Consider the following 24,246-nt stretch of genomic DNA (forward strand, 5'->3'; position numbering starts at 1 on the left):
CCTTGCTGTGTGCCTGACACAGAGCATGTGCTCAATCACTATTTACATATGAGGAAATCAACGATAGTAATGAATCCATTCAGGTTCATACAGTTTTTATCAGTGTCTTTGTTGTAAGTTCTCTTCAGTTTATAATTTCATTAAAGTCAGAATTTCTTTATTTGTTTAGGATTTTTTGGAAAGAAACATACTGTAAATGAAATTTCTATCTATATGATTTCACTGAAAACAGAGAGATTTAGACAGGTGTAGACTTTTCAGCCCAAGTCTGATACTAGCCTTAAATCTAAATGTGTTCATCTCTGTCTTTTTTTCAATGAAGATGGAAGTTCTGGTGAATCCATGTCATGTGAGTTTGGGGGTTGGTGAATCTGTATCTAGGATACAGGTCATCTCTTTTCTTCCTGATGAATAGTGGACAGGTTACTATCACTCTCATGGAATGGGAGAAGCAATGAGGAGGGAAGAAAGGATTGGCGTGGACCGGGCTGTAGCTAGTCAGGCCTATGGGATCACATGTGGTCAAGTGCATTGCTCTGTCTATCCCCCTTTTATCTCCTTCCACCATATTGGGGTACCACAAAGACAATAAGATGTTTGCTAAGTATTCGTGGTGTGGCTGATATTATTTGTAGCTTTCCAGAGCAGGGAGGGGTAAAGCAAGGAACATCTGTGGTTCAAGTACCCATTGATGTTTGTCTCCCATGTTTTATGTCCAAGGGCAACTTCAAGGCTGAACCTGCAGCAGTGGGATAACACCCCAGATAATGATGTTGGCTGAGTGTCTTCCAGTTTTTTCCCCACTCCTGTCAGGGTCAGCAATGAAGTGAGGCTCGGGCTTACATTTAGGGGAAATGGAATGAGAAAGCAAAGAAAAAAATTAAGAGGGAAGAGGAAAAAGGAATGTGAGAATGTAGAGGCCACATGGAAGTCTGAAATAGTCAAGTATGGAACAGTCTCACTGTGGTGCTCAACCATCCCTAAGACCAAAGTGGAAGAAAGTCATTTTAGAATAAAGGATGCATTTGCTGGAAGAGGATTCTCCAGACTTTTCTCTTGGGTCCCAGATTCATACCACACTGGATAGTCCACAGAAACCTGATCACAACTGGATCTGGCAGAATTCTGTCTCTCTGAAGTGCTCTCACAGATACAAACATTTGTTTCTTGGCAACATCACCATTATGCACCAGGTGGCACCCGTGAAATGACATGAAATGATGTTAGACTGTTCCCATTTCCTTGCTTCTCATGGTCTCTGTAATCTTCAGTGACCCATCTCACATCTGTCTTCTCCTCTCACATAAATTCTCTCAATCCTTCAAAGCCCAGCTGAAAATTTCTTTTCCTTGTCTGGGTTTCCTGACTATATAATCTGTATCTTCCCCCTACTTTTGTTTACACAGCATGTCACTTTTGCTGTCATGGAGCACTAACCTCATTCTGCTTTCTCTAGAAATCTGTAGAGGGAGAAAGGGTTTGGAGCAAATAGAGGGAGTAGGGAAGGGAAGGCTAATGGGTAGTTGGCAAAGGTGTCACTGAGTAAGACCCTGAGAAGATCATTAGCTTCCAAGACCTGTATTAACTGTCCACTGGCCATCTGGCTCAGAGTACCAACTCATGATAACTCAATACCCATGAGACTGAGCTAGAAATGACAAATGGTGACTCATTTGCAATGAGAATTAAATACTATGTAGACTCTCATATTTATTTTGATATAAGCAGCTCACTGTGTCATTATTGTCAAGTTATTTGGGAAGTCAAATCATAATGAGCATCAACTTCATTAAAGTGGAGTGAGCAATAATTATATCAGGGCCTAGAAATACTTTGGAGAGCCTGTTGGGTGTATTGGCTCCCTGAAGTCAGCCTGCATTACAAGTCACATAGAATCAGGAGACTGTTTTGTGGACTCAAATCCCTGAGAAGAGAATGGATAGGTTCTGCACTGAATGGTGTAGATAGCCATCCATCTCCCAATAGCGATTGAATTCCGAATGAGGACTTGACATACTCACATTTTGTTGGCTTGGGCCAATGACATGATGCCCAGATGCCAACCTGCCTAGGCCATGAGGCCAAGGTTCTTAGAGTCCTATGGGCTGGGCTCTCTCTTCCTTCCATATGGTTCAGGAGTAAGTCCAAACTTTTATCCAGGTCTTCTTGCATGACCTTGTCCTCTTTTGGATTGACACACTATTTGATTAGCTGTGTAATTATCACTTTCAGTCAGGCTGAGAACCTCACATGGTTGCCTGGCAACCAGATTGTCTCCTTTACATGACTTTGTATGCCTGGCTTCTGATGGAAAAGGTGGTCTTACAGTTTTATCCTGCTTGATGTCATCACCAAAACTTGGGGATAGGAAGTGGTAAAGGGCACCTTTTTTTATTGCCAAACCCCTCCACCATTTTGTATTTTCATTGGTTGTTTGGAAGTTGGCATCTCTCTCTCTCTCTCTTTTTTTTTAAGATTTTTAAAAAATTTATTTGACATACAGAGATCACAAGTAGGCAAAGAGGCAGGCAGAGAGAGAGGAGGAAGTAGGCTTCGCTGAGCAGAGAGCCTGATGCGGGACTCGATCCCAGGAACCTAGGATCATGACCTGAGCCAAAGGCAGAAGCTTTAACCCACTGAGCCACCCAGGCGCCCCTTGAAGTTGGCATCTCTTATTAGACTGGGAGCTCCTGAGGAACAGACACCTTTTTTTCTTTACATTCCAGCTTTCTGCACATCTCATTAATGTGGAAAAAAATATATATATATACACACAGATTTTAACATATTTAATTATTTAAGTGGTGGGAAGAAGGAGAGGGAGAGCAAGAATCTCAAGCCAATTCTGCATGTTGAGCGTGGAGCCCTGCGTGGGGTTCAGTGTCACGACTCTGAGATCATGACCTGAGCTAAAACCAAGAGCTGGACACTCAACGAACTGAGCCACCCACAGGCCCTTACGTGAAATATATTGACTCCTGTTTCTCCAGAGCTGATTTTCAAGCCACAGGCCATGCTAGGTACTGTGGGGCTGCATGAATTTCCGCTGGGTTGGGGAAGGTGGTGATACATGGAGGCCTGGGGGAAGGAGGGCGGGCTCTAAAGGAATTCCTAAGTGTCAGGTTAAATACAGTTAAGGAGACCCAGGGGTAGAGTAGCTTCTTTTTTCTTCTTTTTTTTTCCCCCTTGCCTTTGTTCTTCTCACTTCCTTCCCTGGTACTCATTTTATAAGATACTCTCCTCTGCTTTATAAAGTCAGGTATTTAGAAAATACAGAAAGTTGCCACTGGTTCCCCTCCTTGGTGTTGATGGTGGAGTTGAGCATAGGCCCAGATTTCACAAAGACAATGACGAAGATCTGAGGTGGTCCCGGCCCCTGATCCGTGCTGGATCACTGGGCAAGGTGAATGGGGAGGAGTCATGTAGCAGGTGGTCAGGAAAGGGCACATCCGCTCCAGCTCAGGCAGGGAGTAAGCCACGTCACTGAGTTTCATGGAAAATTTTAAGGCCAAAAAAAATGGAAGGCTCTTAGCTCAGAAATAGGTTGAGGGCACAAGCACCTGACATGGTTTGCATATTATGTTTGTATTTATTAGTTATTATAGTGGTTTCTACCATTACATTTCCCAGAATGAAATGAGGGCCCAGAAGCTTTAATGACTTACCTATTATCATCAAGCTGGTAAGTGTTAGAGCCAGGAGCTAAATCCAGGACTGTCTGAATCCAAGTGCAAATCTCTGTGTACATCAGGAGTTTGGAAATGAGATGACTCAGAGCTGCTGATCTAAAAGTTGGTAGTCAAAGGGAGGTTTTTCTTTTTTAAGATTTATTTATTTTAGAGAGAGAGCTCACACAAGCAGGGGGAAGGGAAGATGGAGAGAGAGAGAGAGAAGCTCCAGGAGACTCCATGCTGAGTGCGGAACCCCCAATGCGGGGTTTGATCCCAGCACCCTGAGATCATGAGCCGGGTGGGTGCTCAGTCGACTGAGCCACCCAGGTGCCCCTCGAAGGAAGGTAGTTATTTTTGCGTGTCAACTGTGCCCTATTAAAGGCAAGGATAATTATAGTGGTTGAATGGCCTTATTGTCGTGCTCAGCGACTAATAATCCTGAATGAAAGGATTATTGCCTCCTACCACCACATTGTCCATGTAGTCACCCACTGGGGATTTCCTGACATTTCATTTGGCAGTTGAGGTTTTAATTAACTAGCTTTGGTGCTAGCTTATGCAGATGAGTTGAGTGGTTTAGAGAAGTACCTTACCTTTTCGGGAGGTTTCCAGAAACACTACCAGGCAACCACAGAGCTTCAGTTTCGTGACCACAGAGAAGCACAGTGACAAAGCAGTACAGAGGAACTAGCTTACAGCTGGCACAACTGAACAGGTACATTAATTTCTCTACCTTTCAGTTACGTGTTCTGTACTATTAGTGATTTATCTCCAGAATCATTCCTCACCATCACCATGTCCACGAGACGGGCACATCAGCCGTGTTCCAGGGTCTTTCATGGGGTTGGCCTCTTTCTTCTTCTTTCCTCCCTCCTTTCTCCTCTGTTGAGTGCCTACTACGTGCAGATGCTGCTGTAGACACCAGGAACACAACCGTCAACCGAACAAACATCCACTTTCTCGTGGAGATCTCATCCTGGTCCCAATGGGGGCAGGCTTCAGATATGTTCAGAGAGGGCCAAGTGTAATAGAGAAAAACAAAGCAGAGAAGGTGATTGGGAGTGTTTGAACAGAGAAGTCCGGAAAGACCTCTTCTGGGCTGGTCGCGTTTACCCAAAGACCTAGAGGAGGCAAGGAATTCAGGTGTGTTGGTGCCTGGAGAAAGAGCTTCTCTAGAGGAGAGAAGAGTAAGCGTACAGGCTCCGGGAAGGCAGAGGAGTGCCTGGTGTGATTCAGGAATAGCAGGGCAGCAGTGTGAGGGGACAGTGGTTGGGGATGTGAGTTACTTTGGAGGCTGTGTGCGTCATGTGGGCTTTCCTTTTCTGTTGGGCAAGCTTGCGAGACCATAGGGCTACTTGGGGGTACCAAAGAATGGGCTAAGAAGGATCCCTTTGGGCTCAATAATGGTGTTGCTCACAGGCAGGGGTAAGTAGTATACAGGTGGTGCTTATAACACCTGCTCTAGACCCTGGGAATAGCAGTAAGTAGAAGCTTTGCCTTGGAGGAGAGGCATGGAGGAAGCATGCACAGGTCGATGAGCTGTGCTTGGGAGGGGTGGGGGCACTGTCCTGAGACTTCATTACCAGCCCTCTAGCTCTGTTGTGATGAAAGTATCAGAGGGAAAGGGATGGTTGGAACGAAGGAAGGGACTTGGTTGGCTGACCACCTTCATTGAGCTTTTTCCTCCAGTCTTCCTAAACACATCCCCCACCTTAATAACAATCATACTAGTAAGACAGCAATAGTAACAGAGAGGCAACACCAGTATCACTTTCTGAGAGGTTACATATAAGAACCTGTGCTTGGTACAATATAAGAGTATTATCTCATGGGACCACATCTGTTTGGTTCCCTCTACATACAAGCAGCCTAGTAAAGTGTCTGGCCCAGAGACAGCCTTTCAGTGAATTAATTTTTCACTGAATTAATCTGTAAAGTAAGTATCTTTTTTGGCCCTTTTGGAGATGTTCTCATGTCTTGAATTTTAAGTAAATTGTGCAAGAACCCAAAGATAGGAAGTAGAACAAGTAGGATTCGAAATCAGGTCTTTCTGCCTCCCAAGTCTTGTCTCCCCCGCACAGAACTGGGCATTCTAATTTTGGATTCTCCTGGATCTGGGCACTGTGAAAAGAGTGGAGGACCCAGGACACTCCAGTAAAAGCCTAACTCTTTAATCTCCCTTCAGCAACCAATTATCCTGTTCACATCGGCTTCCTTATTCCTACATCGGTGATACTGATGACAGCCTGTGGGCCCCTTAACAGGAGAATGTGTGTATTTGTAAATTACAAAGTGCTAAGAAAGTGTAATGGGGACCATTATTCTTTTAAGCTACCTGCTGGCAACAAGCGTGAAAAGAGTGCATGCAAGGTGAGTGGACAGATATTACTGAGCGTGAAAATAAAGGTTGATTATACCAGGGGTTGGCAAACTTTTTCCACAAAGGGCCAGATAATAAATATGTCTATCTTTGAGGCCCACAAGCCTCTGTTGCAACATCCCAGCCCCGATACAGTATCATGAGATCAGCCATAGATAAACATGTCAATGAATAGATAGGACTGTGTTCCAAAATTTAAACCTAATCTGTAGAAGCAGGTGGTGGGTTGGACGTTGCTGACCACTGCTTTATACTGACATGTGATTGAATAGAGCATATATGTATGCACACACGCACACACACACACACACGCACGCACGCACGCATGTGTGACTTCTACTTTGCATCTCAGTATCCCGGGGTAATCACTTACAGAGAACAATCTTGGGAGTGTGTGGGGGGGAACTAAATAGGTAGCCAACTATTGTACAGTCAATAGCCCCTTGAAAAGTTGTGTAAAAATTTAATAGGCATAAACTCAGCCATTTAGTAGACCTGAATTTTTCTCAGCCGACGTCTTAATTTTGTCCTCTCATCGCCACGTGTGTTGTTTTGATTCTGTCACTATATCCAGGTTCTGCGTTGGGGTCTGTCCAGCCATCCTATCTCCTTTGTGCATTTTGCTACTTCCTTTGTCTGGTAGGTGTTGGTGTGTATGAACGCTGCCATCCAGAGTGTCCCGATTCTCGGGAACCCAGATGCGGGTACGGTGGTTAAGTAAATCTGTATCCATGTACTGTTTGCTATAGTGACGTACTCTTGAGTGTTGTTCAGACACTGTAGAAGTGCTCTTCTCAGCCAGCGTTTTACTCACTTAGCTTTTCGGGATGTGGGTTTATGACTCCTTGTATTGAGGTTTAAATGCCCAGCGATTGTTTACATGGTTTATAATTTGGCTTCCTGTGTGTTCTTCATGGTGAGAGCATTCGATGAGCCCCATGGGAGGGGGTATTTGTACAAGATCACGCTTTGCGCACACAAAAGGAAGATGTTTACTCTCATCTGTGTTTTGCTCTTGAGATTCTTGGTGAGTGAGTAGGGGAGATTTTCTTTTTTATATCATTGGCCCATCCATGCTCATTTCTTCCCATATCCTGCTGAATTTTAATAAACCTGCATTCTTCCAGATAGAGGACTCTCAACTAAAGAGAATGCAAAATATAGTACCTTCCCATCAATTTCTATTTAGGTAGAAAGGAAATACCAATGCAAAGTCTGTGTCTTTAAAAACCAAACCAAAAGCACAAAACCACTCACCCAAAAAGCAGCAGTGAGAGTTGTGTGAGAGCTGGCTAACCTTATACTAGTTTTTATGCTAAAATGTTGGTGCTATATATATTTTTTAAATATTTTATTTATTTATTTGACAGACAGAGATCACAAGTAGGCAGAGAGGCAGGCAGAGAGAGAGAGAGAGAGAGAGGAGGAAGCAGGCTCCCTGCCGAACAGAGAGCCCTGGGACCATGACCCGAGCCGAAGGCAGAGGCTTTAACCCACTGAGCCACCCAGGTGCCCCAGTGCTATATTTTTTAATGTTTCTATGTAATTAGATTGTTTTGTCATATTAAACTTTTTTTCTTTTTTCTTTCTTTTCTTTTTTTTTTTTTTTTTTTTTTGAGAGAGAGGGAATTCATGAGTGGTGAGGTGGGGTGGAACAGAGGGAGAAGAAGAGAAAAAAGCATAAGCAGACTCCATGCCCTGTTCAGAATCTGATACGAGGCTCAGTTTCACAACCCTGAGATCATGACCTGAGCCGAAATCAACAGCTGGACACCTAACCTACTGAACCACCCAGGTGCCCCTGTCATAGTAAACTATTGATGGTGTTCATGGTATTCAAAATTATTTATCTTTCCCTGAGTCCTTGGAAATCATTTGGTTGAAATGTTTGAAACCCGTACTTGTTGGATAAATTATGGCTCATGTATTCAGTGGAATACTATTCAGCAATGAAAAAGGTTTAAATGATTTATGCAGAGGACCACTTGGATGGGTTTCAAAGGCATTGTGTTGAGTGAAATATGTCAGATGTCAGGTTTGCATACAGTATGAGTCCATGTGCAGGATATTCTGGAAAAGGTGAAACTACATGGGGAAGACAGGCTGGACCCCAGTGGGCTTGAATGAATGAGTGCTATCAGGGAACAGAACTGTTCTCTCCTGATTGTTGTCATGGTCCCACAAGTCTATACGTGGCTTAAAAATTGTAATGCTGTACACAACAATTTTTGTGTGTTAACTTTTCAAAAGTCAAATAAAAAACAGAGTGCTTGATTATGCTTGTTGAGAACATCAACAATATATCCTCGTGATTGTGGGATACCAGGGATTCCTATGAGGAAAGTCATAACTGTGCTCTTTTTAAAGAAGAACTCATTGATGCAGTTACTAGGTTTACAAACAAGTGAATTCATTTAACTTCTACTCAGTGGATAATACCTTCGTCTCTATGCAGAATGGAAGGGAATAGTCAAGGTTATGTGTCCCCCAGCGGCCGTAACTTGGTCCTCAGTGCCTATGTAGCATTTCTGCTCTTCTTTATGTGATCACTTTCCTTCGTTGGTGTGTATATATGGTGTGTGACAGTTACGGTGGCTGTGGGAACCATAACTTTAAGTTCTGTGACTTTTCTGTGAGTAAAACCAGCCATAATATTGAATTAATGTCATTCTTCACATTTAATTTCCATGTTGTTGTAAGTGGAAGACTTATCACATAATTGAGTAAGAGCTCTGTGCTCATGTTTGATAATGTGTAAGTGACGGTGGTTGTGTGGACTCATTTTGTCCCTTAATTAATGTTATCATTAAGCAGAGGCCAGTTTGGGGGAGAGTATGTTGGGTGTGCCCCCTGAGGGGTGATGCTTTAAAGCCCCTATCCGTCCACCATTCTCCTTGGTGATAGAAGATTCTGGGCCACCACAATCTTTGGCTAGTAACTGTGCACTCTGAATGGAAACTTTGAGCCCAACACTGGTAGGTTTGTGATAGGTTTGTGGGACTGCAAAATGGGAGACATTACCAGTGGGTCTTCAGGCTGCAGAGGATCATACAGGAGATGTTTTTTGTTGGTTCGGCCCGTGAAGATGTGTCTGGTCTCTCTTGGCTTTGTAAATCAGGCAGAAGAGTTGCTAAGCTTCCAGGAAATAATAGTGTGCAGTGTAAAAGGCATGAGGGCAAACATTGAAATTGGGGGAGTAGAGTGAGAGTCTGATTGTCTTCCTAACGCGGTCTTCAGATAGTCCTGTCCACACACCCTAGGATGTGTTTTTACATAGAGCAACATGGGAGGTATGAAGAGCCAGAGAGGAGGGTGACTAGTGAAGGCCCCGCTGGTGCCTCCCTTTCAGTCTGCTAACAGGTCTCCCACACACAGGGTTGGGGATCCTTTCCTGTCTGGGTAGCGGTGGTCCTTCCAGGGCCAGGGGCCTCTAGTGGCTGTGGTGCTGGGAGCCTAGGGGAAAGGTCGAAGTGTCTGAAATCACCCTTGTGATCGTGATGAATGAATGAGAAGATGAATTATATACACAGTCAAGGGACATGAGGGCTGGGATGGGTGGAGAAAGAGGCCTGTGTGAGAACTACAGATGCAGGAGCCATGGGGCCTCCGTTCTAAGTGGGGAGGATGTGTGATGCTTCAGGCCATCCTGGGATCAGGACCCATTGCTGCCTGGTTGTAGCATTTCATGATGTCACTGCCTGCAGAGGGGGTGAACCAGAGGACCCCAGCTTGTCTGTAACCCCTCACATCCCCCCATCTCCTGGGGGCTGCTGCTTGGGAACCCAGATTCTCTTGCTGCCTGAAGCTCTACTTGAGAGAGATACACACACAAGCCGTGTGTGTGTGTGTGTGTGTGTGTGTGTGTGTGTGTGTTCATGTCTTGGAAGGTAGCCTACCCTCCAGGCAGGATCTCTGACTTGTGTTTGGCCCTCCCTGATGAGCACTGTGGATGGGAAGGCCCAGTGACCACAGTGCTCCTGGTCCTCAGAGTGTCTACCCTCAGCGGTTCATGGTCATCAAAGCTGTCTCTGCAGGTTGACTGCCTGCCTCAGTTTTCCTGAAACTTTGCAGTTACCCAGCCCTGTTTGGAGGGAGAGATCCCATGTTTCTCACACAAGAAATCAGCCCTGGATAAGGCACCAGCCCAGCAGGAACATATCCAAAATGCGGGAAGACCGTTATCTCATGTCCCTTACACTCTGCCTTTCTGTGCAGACAGCTGTCCTTATCTCCAGCCCAGAACACGTCAAGGGGTCCGAGAGCTCTCCTGGACCCTGCATCTGTGCATCTAAAACCTGCACAGTGGATATGTTTACTGTATCCCACACTAACTACCGACCGTTTCCTTGCCCTGTGGGATCATTTCATAGGTATCTTCAGTTAGGAAACCCATACCCCTCCCATTCTGAGCTTTCGTTCAGAATTCCATTTTTTACTCTTTTGCTTGGTGATTGTACAGACTCTGGAAGATAGGGAAGATAGGAAGGTCTTCCAGATCACATTTTGAAATGTTCCCTCCTGAGCGATGAGCCCAGGTCTCCGCCATGTGATCTGCCCACTTCTCTTTGGTGGCAGAGGACCAGGGAGGCCCGCGGTGGGAGGGACCTGGTGGGAGGGCTCAGGTGCTCCCACTTCATGCTGCCTGCCCACTAGAGCCTGGTTGAATGAAAGATGGCAGAGAAGCCTGGTGGTAGAGCAGAGTCAGCCTTGTCCGTCCTCCGATCGAAGACTAAGTTGGCAGAGGCTGTAGCCAGAGGGGCTCTACTGAATCCAACTGTTATCGCCAACCCTGGCCACGTCTGTGGGAAGGCAGCCTTTGCACTTGAAATTGACCATGCAGATGGCAGACTCAAAGCGAATGACCTGATAAAGTCTATCTATCCCTGTAGGCTGATACCATTTTGCCTTTTGAAAGCGGGATTTTTTTTCTTTTTTTACAGAAGCTATGTGAAAGTGGTGATCTGAATGCTTCTCTGACATCCCAACAGTTTGAAGAACCATCTGTGAGTGACGTTCCTTAAAAACAAACACTGGAGTAAACATGATTTCTTAGCAAATGTGTGGATCTGTATTGCTTTGCCTGTTTTTAAAGCACGCCGAAGCAGATCCACCTACAAAGGCAGGCCTTACACATTATGGCTGGGAAAGATTAATTCAGGGTCTATTGATCTGTCAGACTGGGACCGATTTTTCTAAAAATACAGAGCAGCTAGGCAGTTGAGTGGGATGGTAAAGGAGACAAAGCGGTTCAGAAGTGCTTTGAAACCTGGATGGGGGAAACTTTCAAAAGAAGGCTGTCAAGGGAGACCCAGCCACAAAATCGATTAATTGAATGTCCAATAAGTGAACGATAAATTACTTTATCTGTCCTTTCTCTTTGGAAAGACAAAAATTTGAGCTAGAGTGCAAAGTTCTAGTTCAACACTTTAGTTGGATTCATTGAATAAATATTCAGAAATGGACTTGGAGTCGACCTTGTGGCTGGTAGGAGTTGATGAATTCCTGGACAGGGAAGTGAGCCATGTTGAGGGGAAGCAAGACTGAGGGTAAGTGGAGGAGACACCACAGTGGAGGCAGGGAATGGAGGACAATTAGCAAAAGGGAGAGCGCTCAAAGTGTGTCACATGTGGACACGGGAGGGGTATGTACCCGATGGATATGTGGGCTCCGGGTTGACGGTGGAGTGGTCGTGAACAGAAATGTGGAGGAGGTGTGCCAGGGTGGAAAGGTTTGGTGGGAAGGAAGAGAAAATGAGGTAGCCGCTTTGCATCTGAGTCTGGACCCATGTCTGTGGGACACACGTGGAATCTGCATGTGCTACTCCCTCCCTCTGGGCTGTCTCTTGAGTTCCAGAAGAAAGAATCCTACCAGAAATCACTGAGCTTAAGAGTATGTCAGATACTGGCTTACCACGTGTGTGATTATGTTGGGACAGAGTTAAGATTGCAAAGATATGATCAGGGATTATGGTAAAAAATCCCACTGGGGAGAAACTTGAAGGATGTGCTAATAAATCATTGTAGCCAGGCCATCAAGCTTGGGGGGTGGGAGATGCAGCTTGACGATTTGCCTCTGTAGTGACTTTTGCTTCGGCTCTGAAATTCTCTCCCTCGATCACCAAACAGCAGACTTAACCTACTTCTCTGTCTGTGTAGATGTTTGGGGAAGCCGGCGATGGCTTGAGTAATCTGCCCAGTCCTTTTGCCTACCTCCTCACCATCCATCTGAAGGAAGGCCGGAACCTGGTCATCCGGGACCGCTGTGGTAAGCCTGGCACACCTGTGTCTGTACTCTTGTCTCTACGTGATTAGGCCACCTTTCCCATCTCCTGCAACAGAGTGGAGCTCAAATCTATACCCCTTAGGTATCAAGGCCTTTGCAGCAAAGTATTTAAATCCCCTGAATCTTACTGTCTTTTACTGTTATTAAATTAATAACAATAATGATAATAGTAATAATCACATAAAGTTGTTTTAAATGAGATGAGACGACAGTAATAGCTTTATGCCTGGCATATAGCAACTGCTCAAGAAAATGTTCCTTTGATTCTACTTTAATTATGCATAAGAAAAGATGTGAATGCATCCATAGCATGAAGCCATCAAACGTACATGTAGATGGAAATGCCCTTTGAATTCCATCTCCCTCCTGCCCTGAAATCCCACTGGACTCCCCACCCCCAGGATAACATCTCTTACCTTCATGATTTGATTTGTTCACTTTTTCTGTTTCTGTGCCTTTACACACACACACGTGCACACATGTATATTTTTAATTAAAATACTATAATGGCTGTATTATTCTGCAAGAAGCTTTTTTTGTGCTTCACTAAAGATGTCTTCAAGATTGACCATGTTTTTCTATGTAAATATATCTCCTTTCTTTTAAATACCACATAATATTCCATAATAGGATATGTTGTTCATCTGTTTCTTGACTGACAATGCTTTTTCCTTCTTAGGGATATATATGCTACTGTGATGAATACCTCAAGTATGTTTTCATACACAGATGAGATTATATCCTACAAAAACTGGCATGTGCTTAGGAGCAGACAGCCTGATGAGACTGCCTGGGCTCAAATCCTGCCCTTCTCCATTTATTGTTGTTTGATTTAGGAAATGTTCCTTGGCCCCTCTGTGACTTAGTTTCCTCAGCTCTAAAACGAGGATAGTAATATTAACCTTTTTTACAGGCTATTGGGAGTACTGAATGTAGTAACTTCTTTAGTACTTAAAACTATGTCTGGCTTCTAGCGCTTCATGAAAGCTAACTGTTGTCACCAGCTAGGACAGAACCTGGAGATGGAAGTCAAGATCCAGGGGATACGCATTGTTAAATTTAAGAGATCCTGGCAAATTGCCCTCCAGGAGGTGCAGAATATGCCCTCTCTTACAATATGTTTACAATTTCCCCACTTCCTCATTGTCGAGTATCTAGTTTTCCGTTCTTAGTTCTTGGCAATCTCATAGGTTGGGTATCGATTCTCCTTGTTTTAATTTGTACTTTGTGGATTATCATGATCACAAATGTGGTCATTCATATTGCCTTATTTTGTGAGTTTCTCTCTATCTTCTGTCCAGTTTTCAACTTTTTCTTCTCTCCGTTTTTAATTCTTTTTTTTCTCTTAATCTGTTGCTTATCTTTTATTTTTATGTTATTTTTATCCTTCAGAGATTTTACATTTATTTACGGGGAAATATATTTGAGTTTTCTTTATGGTATTTTAAAGAATTTGTTTAGTAAGAAAGACATTCTATTCTAAGGAATTGAGTGTCTCCCCCAGACCCTTCCTTCTGTCCTCAATGTCTGCTAGATTTTCTTTCTTATTCTTCCCATGACTTTTTCCTTTCAGGGAGAATTCCTCCACTTGGCCTTCCAGCTTTCTCATTTTCTTGTCCATTGTGACCACTGTGCTGTTCCATTCATGTGTTGAATTGCCACTTTTTAAATTTTTATATCAGCCTATGATTGTTTCCTAAATGAGATGATTCCATCCTATGTGTGAGAATACTAAGTAGACATTTAAAATCTCCTATTCTGTACTTTATCTCTTAGCTATTCCAGTTTGACATGTTGATGCTCATCTTTTTGTATGTCTCTGTGTCCCTGTGCCCCCATCCATGGATGTTATTTTTGCTTACTGTGTCCCCTTCCCAGTTAGCAAGGAGGACTGGGACACACAACTGGACAGGCTGAACCATGGTTCAGGCTGGCTCCTTGCCATTCCTCCCGGTTATCACCAGTTCCTGGTTACCACCTATCACTTAAAGCTTTCCTCCCTGGCTTACTGTGCTTGCATTCAAGGGCTCTTGCTAATCATTGCTTGGCACCAAGGGGAGAGGATGGTCCTGGGCCACCCAGCTGCTGTACATATGCTGTGCCCTGATATTTTCTCAGACTGTCTTCTGCTTCCCGTATCTGCTTCCTGCAAGCTCAGAGCATCCTCAGTGTACCTGGCACATGCCCTCATATTCTCCCACCCAGCCCTGCTTCTGAAAGCTCTTTTGTTGCTGTGATTTTCTTCTGCTCATGTTTTAGATTATGGATTCATCTGTCCATCTGATCTCACCTGACTTACTTCCATCTTTCAGGGTATATAAAATATTTTAACTTAAAAAAAAAGATTTATGTATGTTTATATGTATGTATTTATTTAGAGAGAGCACAAGCAGGAGGGATAAAAGGAGAGGAAGAGAGAGACTCTCAAGCAGACTCTGCACACTGAGTGCAGAGCCTGACCTCGAGTTTGATCTCATGACCCTGAGATCAGGTCCTGAGATCATGATCTGAGCTGAAACCAAAAATCAGTCACTTAACCAACTGTGCCACCCAGGCACCCTCCATTTTTTTTTTTTTTTTTTAAACAAAATTACTATCTCTCTCTCTCTCTCCCTTTGTCTTTTCTCAGACACAGGATTTCAAAGTAGTGGAAAAACCTCTCGTGTTTTTACTCTTTGGTTAATTTTTTTTCCACCAAAATCATAATTTCTCTCAGTCATATGACTTCCAGTGTGCTACCACTTACGTGCTATAGTTATAAACTCATGCATTTTAATAAATCCATGTCTTGTGTTATTGTTAATGATTTGATCAGGTAACATTTCACACCTGAAGTAACATTGAGGCAACAGTCATGAACCCGTGTGATGTGAACTCCCACAAAAATCCCAACTCTTGTTCTGAATGTGCACAGTGTCCCATGGGTGCTTCTGTCAAACTAAGATCTTTATCGAGCTTGTTCTGTGAAAGCTTATCTGGAGTGGGAAGTGTGTTCCGTGGAGAGTGTATTTAACTTTCCAAAGAAGAAAGTATTCTAAACCTTTTAAAAGAACATGTTTTTTTCTTTTGTTTTATTTTGTTTTAAATTTTGGAACTCTGCTAATAGTTTGTAACTTTGGGGATGAGTGCAGACCCTGGACTACTACAAACCAGCTCCCCTCTTTCCAGTGGACCAACCATCTCTGGATCTTTCTCCCAGTGGTCTGGCTCTACCACCCTTGACATATCCTAATGATGCACTTACTGTACATTCCTAGTAGATGGCAGTAAACTTAGTAGATGATGAAGAAAGCATTGCACACATCAGAAAATAACCAGAAGAATGGGGTGTATATGTTCATGCTCCATACCTTTGCCCTTTTAGAGATAAAAGAGAAATTGTCATCTGTGCTATCATCCCAGCCATTGTCATTTCTGAATAGTTTCATCAGAGTTAAACATCATATGACTTTGGCTTTATCTTGTGTAAACTCAGTATGATCCAACTAAAATATCTAGTAATGCATCTAGGTCATCAACTGTGCTGTTCCAGCACCTCTATCTTTTGGAACAAGTAGTGACTGTTCTTGTCTGTTTTCTTTTATTTACTGGGAAAGTTCATCATTATTGAGAAAATATCCCTCTCCCAGGCAGTTCTTTTTCTGTACTTGGAGGTGTGGTGTGCCTTCCTACATGGTGACGCTATAAATTTCTGCTTGATTTTCATAAACATTATGTTAGTGATCAGGGAAATGTTCCAGAGACCCCTCAAGGCAGGGTAGCATACAAGTGGGCACTGTTGATTTAGGCAGGGACCAGAACGACCATCATACATGCTCCCAGTCCTGACTCCTTGCCTGGGACGGACATTCTTTATCAGTACAATGATAATTTCTATGCGACCCACAGCATCAGAATTTTATCCAACACAGTCCTTCGCACCAATAGTTTTCAAATTTGAATGAACACCAGGGTAGCCTGGAGGGCTGATAAAAACACATGGCCCACCCCCAGAGATTCTAATTCAGCAAGTCTGGATGGTGTGGGGGTGGGGAAACCAAGAATTTGCATTTCTAACAAGTTCAGGGCAATCCTGAACGGGTGGTCCAGGAAACACACTTGAGCACCGCTGTTCTAGGCAACCGCTGTCCACCAGTATGTGTTGGCACATGAGAACAAGCACTAGCTTCTCCTGATGGGCAGAGTCTCAATTCTCTATTAGGCACAACATCTCCTTTTCCTGAGGCTTTACCTTGTTTCCTCTTTGCTCTCCAGTGCTCTTAGTTTGTATTCTCTGAACATAATTTAATTTGATATTAGCCTGATTAACACAATTTGATACAGAGAACTGTTTGATATGCCAAAATACTAAATACAAAAGGAATTTTGAATTATCCACGAATTACCGTTATTTATTCTATGAAACATGTCCTCCAGGTCTGTGGATATAAGCTGGATAGCCAATTCAGGGGCCCGATGTGGGACTCAGTCCTTGGACTCCAGGATCATGACCTGAACCGAAGGCAGATGCTTAACCAACTGAGCCACCCAGTGCCCCCAGATGCCACTTCTTTGTCTGTTTATCACAGACACAAGTTCTCTCTCATGTCAAGCCTATAAAAATGTTACCTCCATGAAACATATGCTTGTACTCTTATCTGGATAAATGACCAAGTTGCTGTATTAAGATATTAGCACTCTATTAGCTGAATGGCGATTTTATTCATCTTGTATATCCTACAGTGCCACAGTGATGGTTTACACATAGGATGCTTCCTTAAGTAAATCCACCAGGAGCTTAAAGAAAAGGAATACTAAAGAAGGTAGTAGGAGGGGGAAACATCCTCCCCAAAGGGAAGAGAATTCGGTCTCTCTCTCCTTCCTTCAGGTAGCGAGCATGGTTGAGTCCCTTCCACGAGATGAGCACAGCACTGCTGCTCTCCTAGGACCCGATGGTGAAAGTCACGGAAGAGATTCAGATGATTTTGGAAGTTCAGGACCTCATACAGATTACCTGCTTCAATGGCCAACCCAACAGAAGCTTGAATTCTGTAGACTAAAGTCCAGAGACTATGTGACCTACCAAGGTCACATAGGGACGCAGTGTGTGGGGGAGCTCTCTGCATAGCCTGTGTAGCTCGGTGGGGCAAGGAGAGGTTTGGACATTACAGCCTTTTTCCCAGCTTGGAACCTCCTATGGCATCTCCATCACCCTCTCTGAAGTTGAGTTTACCCATCAGTAAAATGGGCATGATGTCATGATGCCATTATAAGTCATTAGAATATCATTAAAGTCATTAGAATGAACAAAAAGGAAGTAGATGTAACATAGAACCATACATATAGAAAACACTCAGTAAAGGATAAAGAGTGTTATTATGGTTTTTTGTTTGTTTGTTTGTTTTTTGTTTTTTATTTGACAGAGACACAGTGAGAGAGGGAACACAAGCAGGGGGAGTGGGAGAGGGAGAAGCAGGCTTCCCACCTAGCAGGGAGCCTGATGCAGGGGTCGATCCCAAGACCCTGGGATCATGACCTGAGCTGAAGGCAGATGCTCAATGACTGAGCTACCCAGGTGCCCTATGTGTTGTTATAGTTCTTAATGAGTAATAGTAATGAGAATAGCCTATATTCCTGACTCCCAGTGAAGAGCTTGGTGTTCTGTTCCACGTCAATGCCCCTATCAGTGACCTTGGAACTGGGTCCCTCTCCAGTCTTTCAGTTTGTCGGCACCCCCGTGCCCTCTCTTTATGCTCCAACTACAAACATAGGAGTTTATATTTTGTTTTCCTGATAGTGAATCATAGTGAATCATGTATTTAATGTTTAAGCCTCAAGCAGAATGGGTCAAATGGACCAGATAATGATTTTCCGTTACGACAGGTCGGCCTTTGGAATATCGTTGAGATGTTTTGGGTCCTTGGCTCTGGAGGGACTGCTCTGGGATACCAAAGTCAGTTGCACAGTGTCGTTTCTGAATGTTTAGGGAGAAAAACTGTTTTTTGATGAATCATCCTCTGAGGAAAGAGTTTGGTATTTTCTTTAGATTGTTGTGTAATCGGTATCGTTTATGTAACTTTCTGTCTAGGATGTGGTTGGCAACTTTTTCTGTCCAGGGCCAGAAAGTAAATATTTTAGGATTTATGGGTCATAAGGGCTCAGTGACAGCTACTTACCTCTGCTGGTGTAGCGCCAGAAGAGCCATTATCTTTAGATCCATTTTAATGATTCATTTCCTTTTTGGTCACAGAGCTGCATCACTGAAGAGGAAAGAGAAGAATCATTGACAGTGTGACTCTCAGGTGCCGATAATCCATTGTACGAAACTGACAGACGTTACCAGAGTGCTATATCACATCTGGTGTATTATTTAATGTTTTCTAAAGTTAAAAATGTTAGCAGCTTTCCAAAAGGCCAAATAGAAGTAATTCTTGGTTCGAATTAGCATCTAAAGATAATATGCAAACTCACGGTCATGATTAGGTTGGATTCTACAACTTTATTTACCAAAACAAGCCGTGGGCTGGATTTGACCCATGGGCCAAAGTTTGCCAACATGCATCTTAGAATACTGTGTTCTGATTTTGGAATTTGGCTCTCAGAAACTGCTTTTTAGTGAAGCAGAGTAAAAACTTGATTGAAAATAAAGGAGTTGTCCTCTAAATTTGGGAAAGCTCACACTTTCAACTGCGGTGACTAGGAAACATTTCAGTAATATGACCTCAAATGAAAGGAAAATGTCTGGAGATATTAGGTGGTAAAAGGCTATTTTTTTCTATATATATTTTTTATTGGGCAGTAAAGTGGAAAGTCATGGTATCTAGGAAAAGACATTTCTGACATCCCCCAGGAAATGGGCTTACAAGGAGTTTACAAGGCTTGACACTGAGGATTGGAAACTTTCAGTCGGTTGACCCGTCTGAAAACAAGTGGGAGGCAGGTTCTCAGACCCCAGAGCACCTCTCTTCATTATGATACCATGAACCAGGCCTGGATGGTAGACTTTTTTCGTGTAACGAGTGCTGTGGACATTTTATGGAAATCTCTCATTTCTCTGGCTCAAACAGAATGACGGTTTTTTAAATAGATTATCAAGGTGGAATTTTGAGATTTTTCTGGGGTTTTGGGTGAAGTTGGTTCAACTTTATACTTGAGAATTGTTCTTTGGGCAGAATTAGGAGGGGGCTCTGGCTTCGGAACAATGGGCAGGTTTAACAGTGGGCATCAGAGGGTCTTTTGTTGTTAACTGGTCTTTCCCTTGTACAGAATATGTGGTTTGAGTGTATGTGTGTGTGTATGCCACGTGCACTGAACAAACCCAGCAAAGCCTACAGGTCATTCCAAAGCACTGACGTTAGTGGGTGGCCAGTAACTCACTGCCATGGACACGGCCCTACCTGTAGGCATCATCCTGGATTTAAGAATAGCACCTGGGAGGCTGAGAGGATTTAATGAGGTTGTGCTAGCGGTGTGGCCCCATTTAGAAGACTGCCCCCTACAGGTCATTTTCTAAGTCATGAATTTCCTTCCATTCCGCTCTGTGACATGGGAAGGCCTCTTATCCTGGGAAGGCGTCTTATCCTGGGAAGAATGCTCAGCTCAAATCCTGTTAAAACCTCCAGCATTAGTTTCTGAAAACCCAGAGCCCTTGCATTAAAACCCTGCTTTTCCTTGACGTGAAGACAGAGAAGCCCTAGAACACTGTGTTGCTGATGCCCTCTGGTGGTCACTTTTCAGTGTTGCAAAAGTCCTTGGAAGGAGTTCATTGTAACATCATGGGGCCACAAAAATCGCTTTGACTGGAGGCCTGAAGGCTGAGGGTTGATGGTGCTTTTTGAGGGGGGTTTTAGGTGATGAAAATTCAGGACCCGTTCATCTAGCAAACTTCTCTCTCTCTCCTTTTCCAGCACAGGTAGGTGGTTGACCTTTGTTTTTAGTGCAGTAACAACTTCATTTGCACATTGCAGGAAGAATATGTTGGGTAAGTCATTTTCCTCTTTGGAAAGAATGACTTAGACAAAAAATATAAGAGGTTGCACCAGTGTGAAAAGCCTGGCATGTGACAGGTGTTTAGTAAGTACTGATCTCCTACCCCAAAATTCAAATGTCTGGTTCCTCTGTTTTATGACCTCCGTTCCTTTTGCAATAGCAAAATAGGCTAATTTTTATCCTTTTAACTTTTTTACAGATTATATATTTCTTCTTTAAAAAGAAAAGATATCGTGGTATTAGAGCTAGAAAGATACCCATTGTCCTCTTTGCAGCTGTAATTGGGGGACAGATGGGGTGTTTCTAGAACCCCTGTTCTTGGTGTTGTGTGCTGAAGAACAGCCATACGGCTTCCTGGCAGGTGTGTTCTGAGTGGACACAGACAGCTCTGTGGAGCCTGGGCCAGACCCCCAGCAGCCTCTTTCAGGTGTATCCCGCTGTGTCTGAAAAAGCCATCTTTTGCTTTTGTGCCCTAATGTGGAGTTTTGGTGAATGCAAGTCCTGGACCCTGGGTGCAGACCCCCCTGGGTTTGGGTGCTAACACAGTGCCATCTAGTGAAGGTTGTGAGGATTCTCCTGGCGTGAATGCTCGCAGGGACATGGGGGTATGGGTGGGGTTGGAGGACACAGAGCATCGCATAGTAAACAGTACGTAGTATTGTGTGTGTCTACTTGTTTTTATTCTTGTCGGTGTTTTATTTTGCATTATCCCTCGGGGAAGGGAAGGACTCACAGCATTTCCGCCAGTCTTATCATCTTTCTTCCCAGTTTCTTGATCATTTGTTTTACTGTTTACATATCCTTTGCTTTGTCTCTTTTTGGAATAGATTGATTCCTCCCCTCTCTGGCAGTCTGCCCCCAGGGTGGGGGGCAAAGGGTGCGAAGGGTGTTTTCTGACACCAATTCCCACTTTGTGTTTCTGCAGCAGCAGACATGAAGGAGAAGCTCCTTTTTAGTGATTGGAATAAGGACTGTATAATGGGTTGATGGTTTTATTTTCCCCATCTTAAATTTAATTCAGAAAATAGTGGCCAACCTGGGTAGTCATGGGATGGTGAACAGCATCTTCCTTGGTCACTCACTGGCTTTAACCTCCTTGATCATTTGCTTTTTTTTTTTTTTTTTTTTTAAACCACATGTATTTTTTTTTTGTTGTTTTTTGCCATATGATCAAAATTCCATTTTGAAAAGAAATGGGAAGATGACTATAGTACATCATTCTTTGTTTAATCAATATTCCAGTTTCTTTCAACATTTTTATCCTAAGTAATAACGCACCATGTAAACATTGCTGTACCTAAAATCTGGGCATACGACTTCCTTTTTTATTTCTTTGCAGATGTGTCTATTAATCTGAGCATTTCAAGGTTCTCATTATAGAATTGCAGCTGGCAATATCTCCCTCTGTTGCTCACCCACCAATAGCATATTACATGGTCTACTTTCCACTTCTCACCTACGCTGTGTGTAGATTTTATCTTTGTTAATTTGATAGAGAAAAAGTATTATATTTGTTTCAATTTCTATTAGTAATTTTGGTCCCTCAGATGCGTTTGGTTATGAGCTATCTGCTTCTCTTTTGTGCAAAACCCGTTCTATCTGTTACTGCCACTCATTCTTCTGTTCTCTAGGTATGTTCCAGTATATTTTTCTAATTTCCCATTTGCCTTCTAAATTGTTTATAAAATTTTGTTGCAAAATTCTTTTCAAGTCTTACAATCCTATTCTAGAGAGTTTCTTCCTTTGTTTTTATAAGGGCCTTTCTTTCTTGAAAGGGATACACTCCAACCTATATTTATTCTCGTTGCTGGTTTTTTTGACATTTTTCTTTTATCTCTTTGATCTGTCTCAAGTTTAATGTTTGATTTTCTGGCTCAGAGTGGAAACTTAGATTTACTTTTTGCCAAATGGCTATTTAATTAGCAAGGACTAAATATTCCTTTCCCTAATGATTTGATTGCCACTTTTTAATTGTGTATTAAAATGTAATACACATTAGGGTCGCTTCTTGGATTTCTCTTTGAACCCTACAGATGTTTTGTTTTGTTTCTGTTCATATGCCAGCACCACACCAGTGTTACTGTATCAAAGGATCACAATCAGTACTCTTTTGCAAAACCTGGGGTTTGCTTCACGTTGGAGTACCTTCTCTGAACACCAGATGGCATGAGATCACTGGCTTGCTCTGTGCAAGCAACAGAAACCCAGCCATCCAGTGTATAGTCATTGTAGAGTCAACTTGAGACTTTCAGAGAGGCAGACCCCCGTCTGAAATCACAGGAAGTGGTTGGCTTTTCTCTGCTTGCTGGGTTGTGCCAACCTGCCAAGCTACCTCAGCAAGTAAGTGGGGCCGATTTTTTTTAAATTTTATTTATTTATTTGACAGAGAAAGATCACAAGTAGGCAGAGAGAGAGAGAGAGAGAGGGAAGCAGGCTCCCCACTGAGCAGAGAGCCTGACGCAGGACTCGATCCCAGGACCCTGAGATCATCACCTGAGCCGAAGGCAGCGGCGAACCCACTGAGCCACCCAGGTGCCCCAGTGGGGCTGATTTTTGAAACCCGTTTCTGTTGATAACCTTTCCCATTTTGATACTGAGCATCCTTGGTCGACCGTGTTTGTCTTTAGAGCCTTAATGTGTTCCCACAATGGAACCCTTTCCTCGGGAGATCTCCATTGTACTTTGTTTTGGGGTTCTGTGCCTCCTGACCAGCTTATTAGAAGGTCTTGGTACTCTTCTGTTTTATAGAGTTGGTTAAGCTCTTCCTTCAGGGGGATCCTGTCCCAATTCATAGGAAGTGCCTTGGACCGAGACCAGCATGTTTCCTGTATCTGCTGCACATAACAAACGGCCTTACATCCAACTGAAGATCATTGACTTGAACTTAATGTAGCATGTCTTCCATTTAGTGGACAGGGGCTTCTCCAGACTGAGTGGGGTGATTTTATTTATTTGACAGACAGATCACAAGCAGGCAGAGAGGCAGAGAGAGAGAGGAGGGAAGCAGGCTCCCTGCTGAGCAGAGAGCCCAATGCAGGGCTTGATCCCAGGACCCTGAGATCATGACCTGAGCCGAAGGCAGAGGCTTGAACCCACGGAACCCTCCAGGCGCCCCCAGAGTGAGTGGTTTTATCAGATGCTCATTTCTGTGTCAATACAACACGGTCCCCATTGCATGCTGTGTTTTCAGGAGTTTTGTTTCCTGACTCCGTTTCATCGTGAGGTTGATTTGCTGTGTTCTGCTGCAGGGTGTGTGGGCGTTTTATACAGAGAATTAAGTTCAGAGGGGGCGTCCGTATATCTCTGTACGTCCTGTGACTTCCTTGGGGTGTAGTTGAGATCGTCGTCCTATCACGCCATCATCACACCTCAGACACACCTGGCACGCTGAAGTTGAGGCAGAGAACACAGCATGTGATGGTGAAGGTGATTATTCCAAAAGCCATCCCCATGTAACCAGCTACCACAAAGCTTAGCAACCCCAAACCACCCCATGTTCATGAATTCCGGGCGTGGAAATTTCCACAAGGCCCGCTGGGAATGGCTTCTCTGCCACACACCATCTGCCACATCTACTGGGAAGACTTGAAGGTTGAGAATGTCTCGCCTGTTGGGAGTGATCATCTGGGGGCTTGAAGTCCTGTTTGCGCCAATGTTGGGAACCTGCTGGAAGACCAGGTCTGTTCCTCTCGAGGCCACTCTGTGAAACACTGTGGCTCAGAGTTGTCATGCCTCTGATGTGTGAGTGTAGGGCACAAGGCAGGAGCTGGATCCCTCCCATGTGGCCCAGCCTTGGAAGGAAAACCGTGTGACTTTCTCCACGCCGCATTGGCTGGAGCCGTCATCCTGATTCAGAGGGAGGGGACAGGTGAGGCTTTAAAGTTGCTCTAGTTACAAAGACTTCATACAGACGTCGATCTGAGTCTGAGGCTTGGCTCTGGGAAC

At 43.7% G+C, this 24,246-nt stretch overlaps 1 protein-coding gene across 8 annotated transcripts in view; it reads left to right on the forward strand.

Annotated features, from left to right (window-relative positions):
- MCTP2 (multiple C2 and transmembrane domain containing 2) overlaps positions 1-24,246 on the forward strand; it is a 238,071-nt gene that overhangs the window by 59,683 nt on the left and 154,142 nt on the right. For all 8 annotated transcript variants that reach the window (XM_059180096.1, XM_059180097.1, XM_059180095.1 and 5 more), the window contains exons 3-4: positions 10,992-11,054; positions 12,207-12,315. In XM_059180096.1, the coding sequence (XP_059036079.1) occupies positions 10,992-11,054; positions 12,207-12,315 (172 nt within the window). The remainder of the gene's footprint in view (positions 1-10,991; positions 11,055-12,206; positions 12,316-24,246) is intronic.

This window comes from Mustela lutreola, chromosome 7 (genome assembly GCF_030435805.1).
Source record: "Mustela lutreola isolate mMusLut2 chromosome 7, mMusLut2.pri, whole genome shotgun sequence".
Taxonomy (NCBI): Eukaryota; Metazoa; Chordata; class Mammalia; order Carnivora; family Mustelidae; genus Mustela; species Mustela lutreola.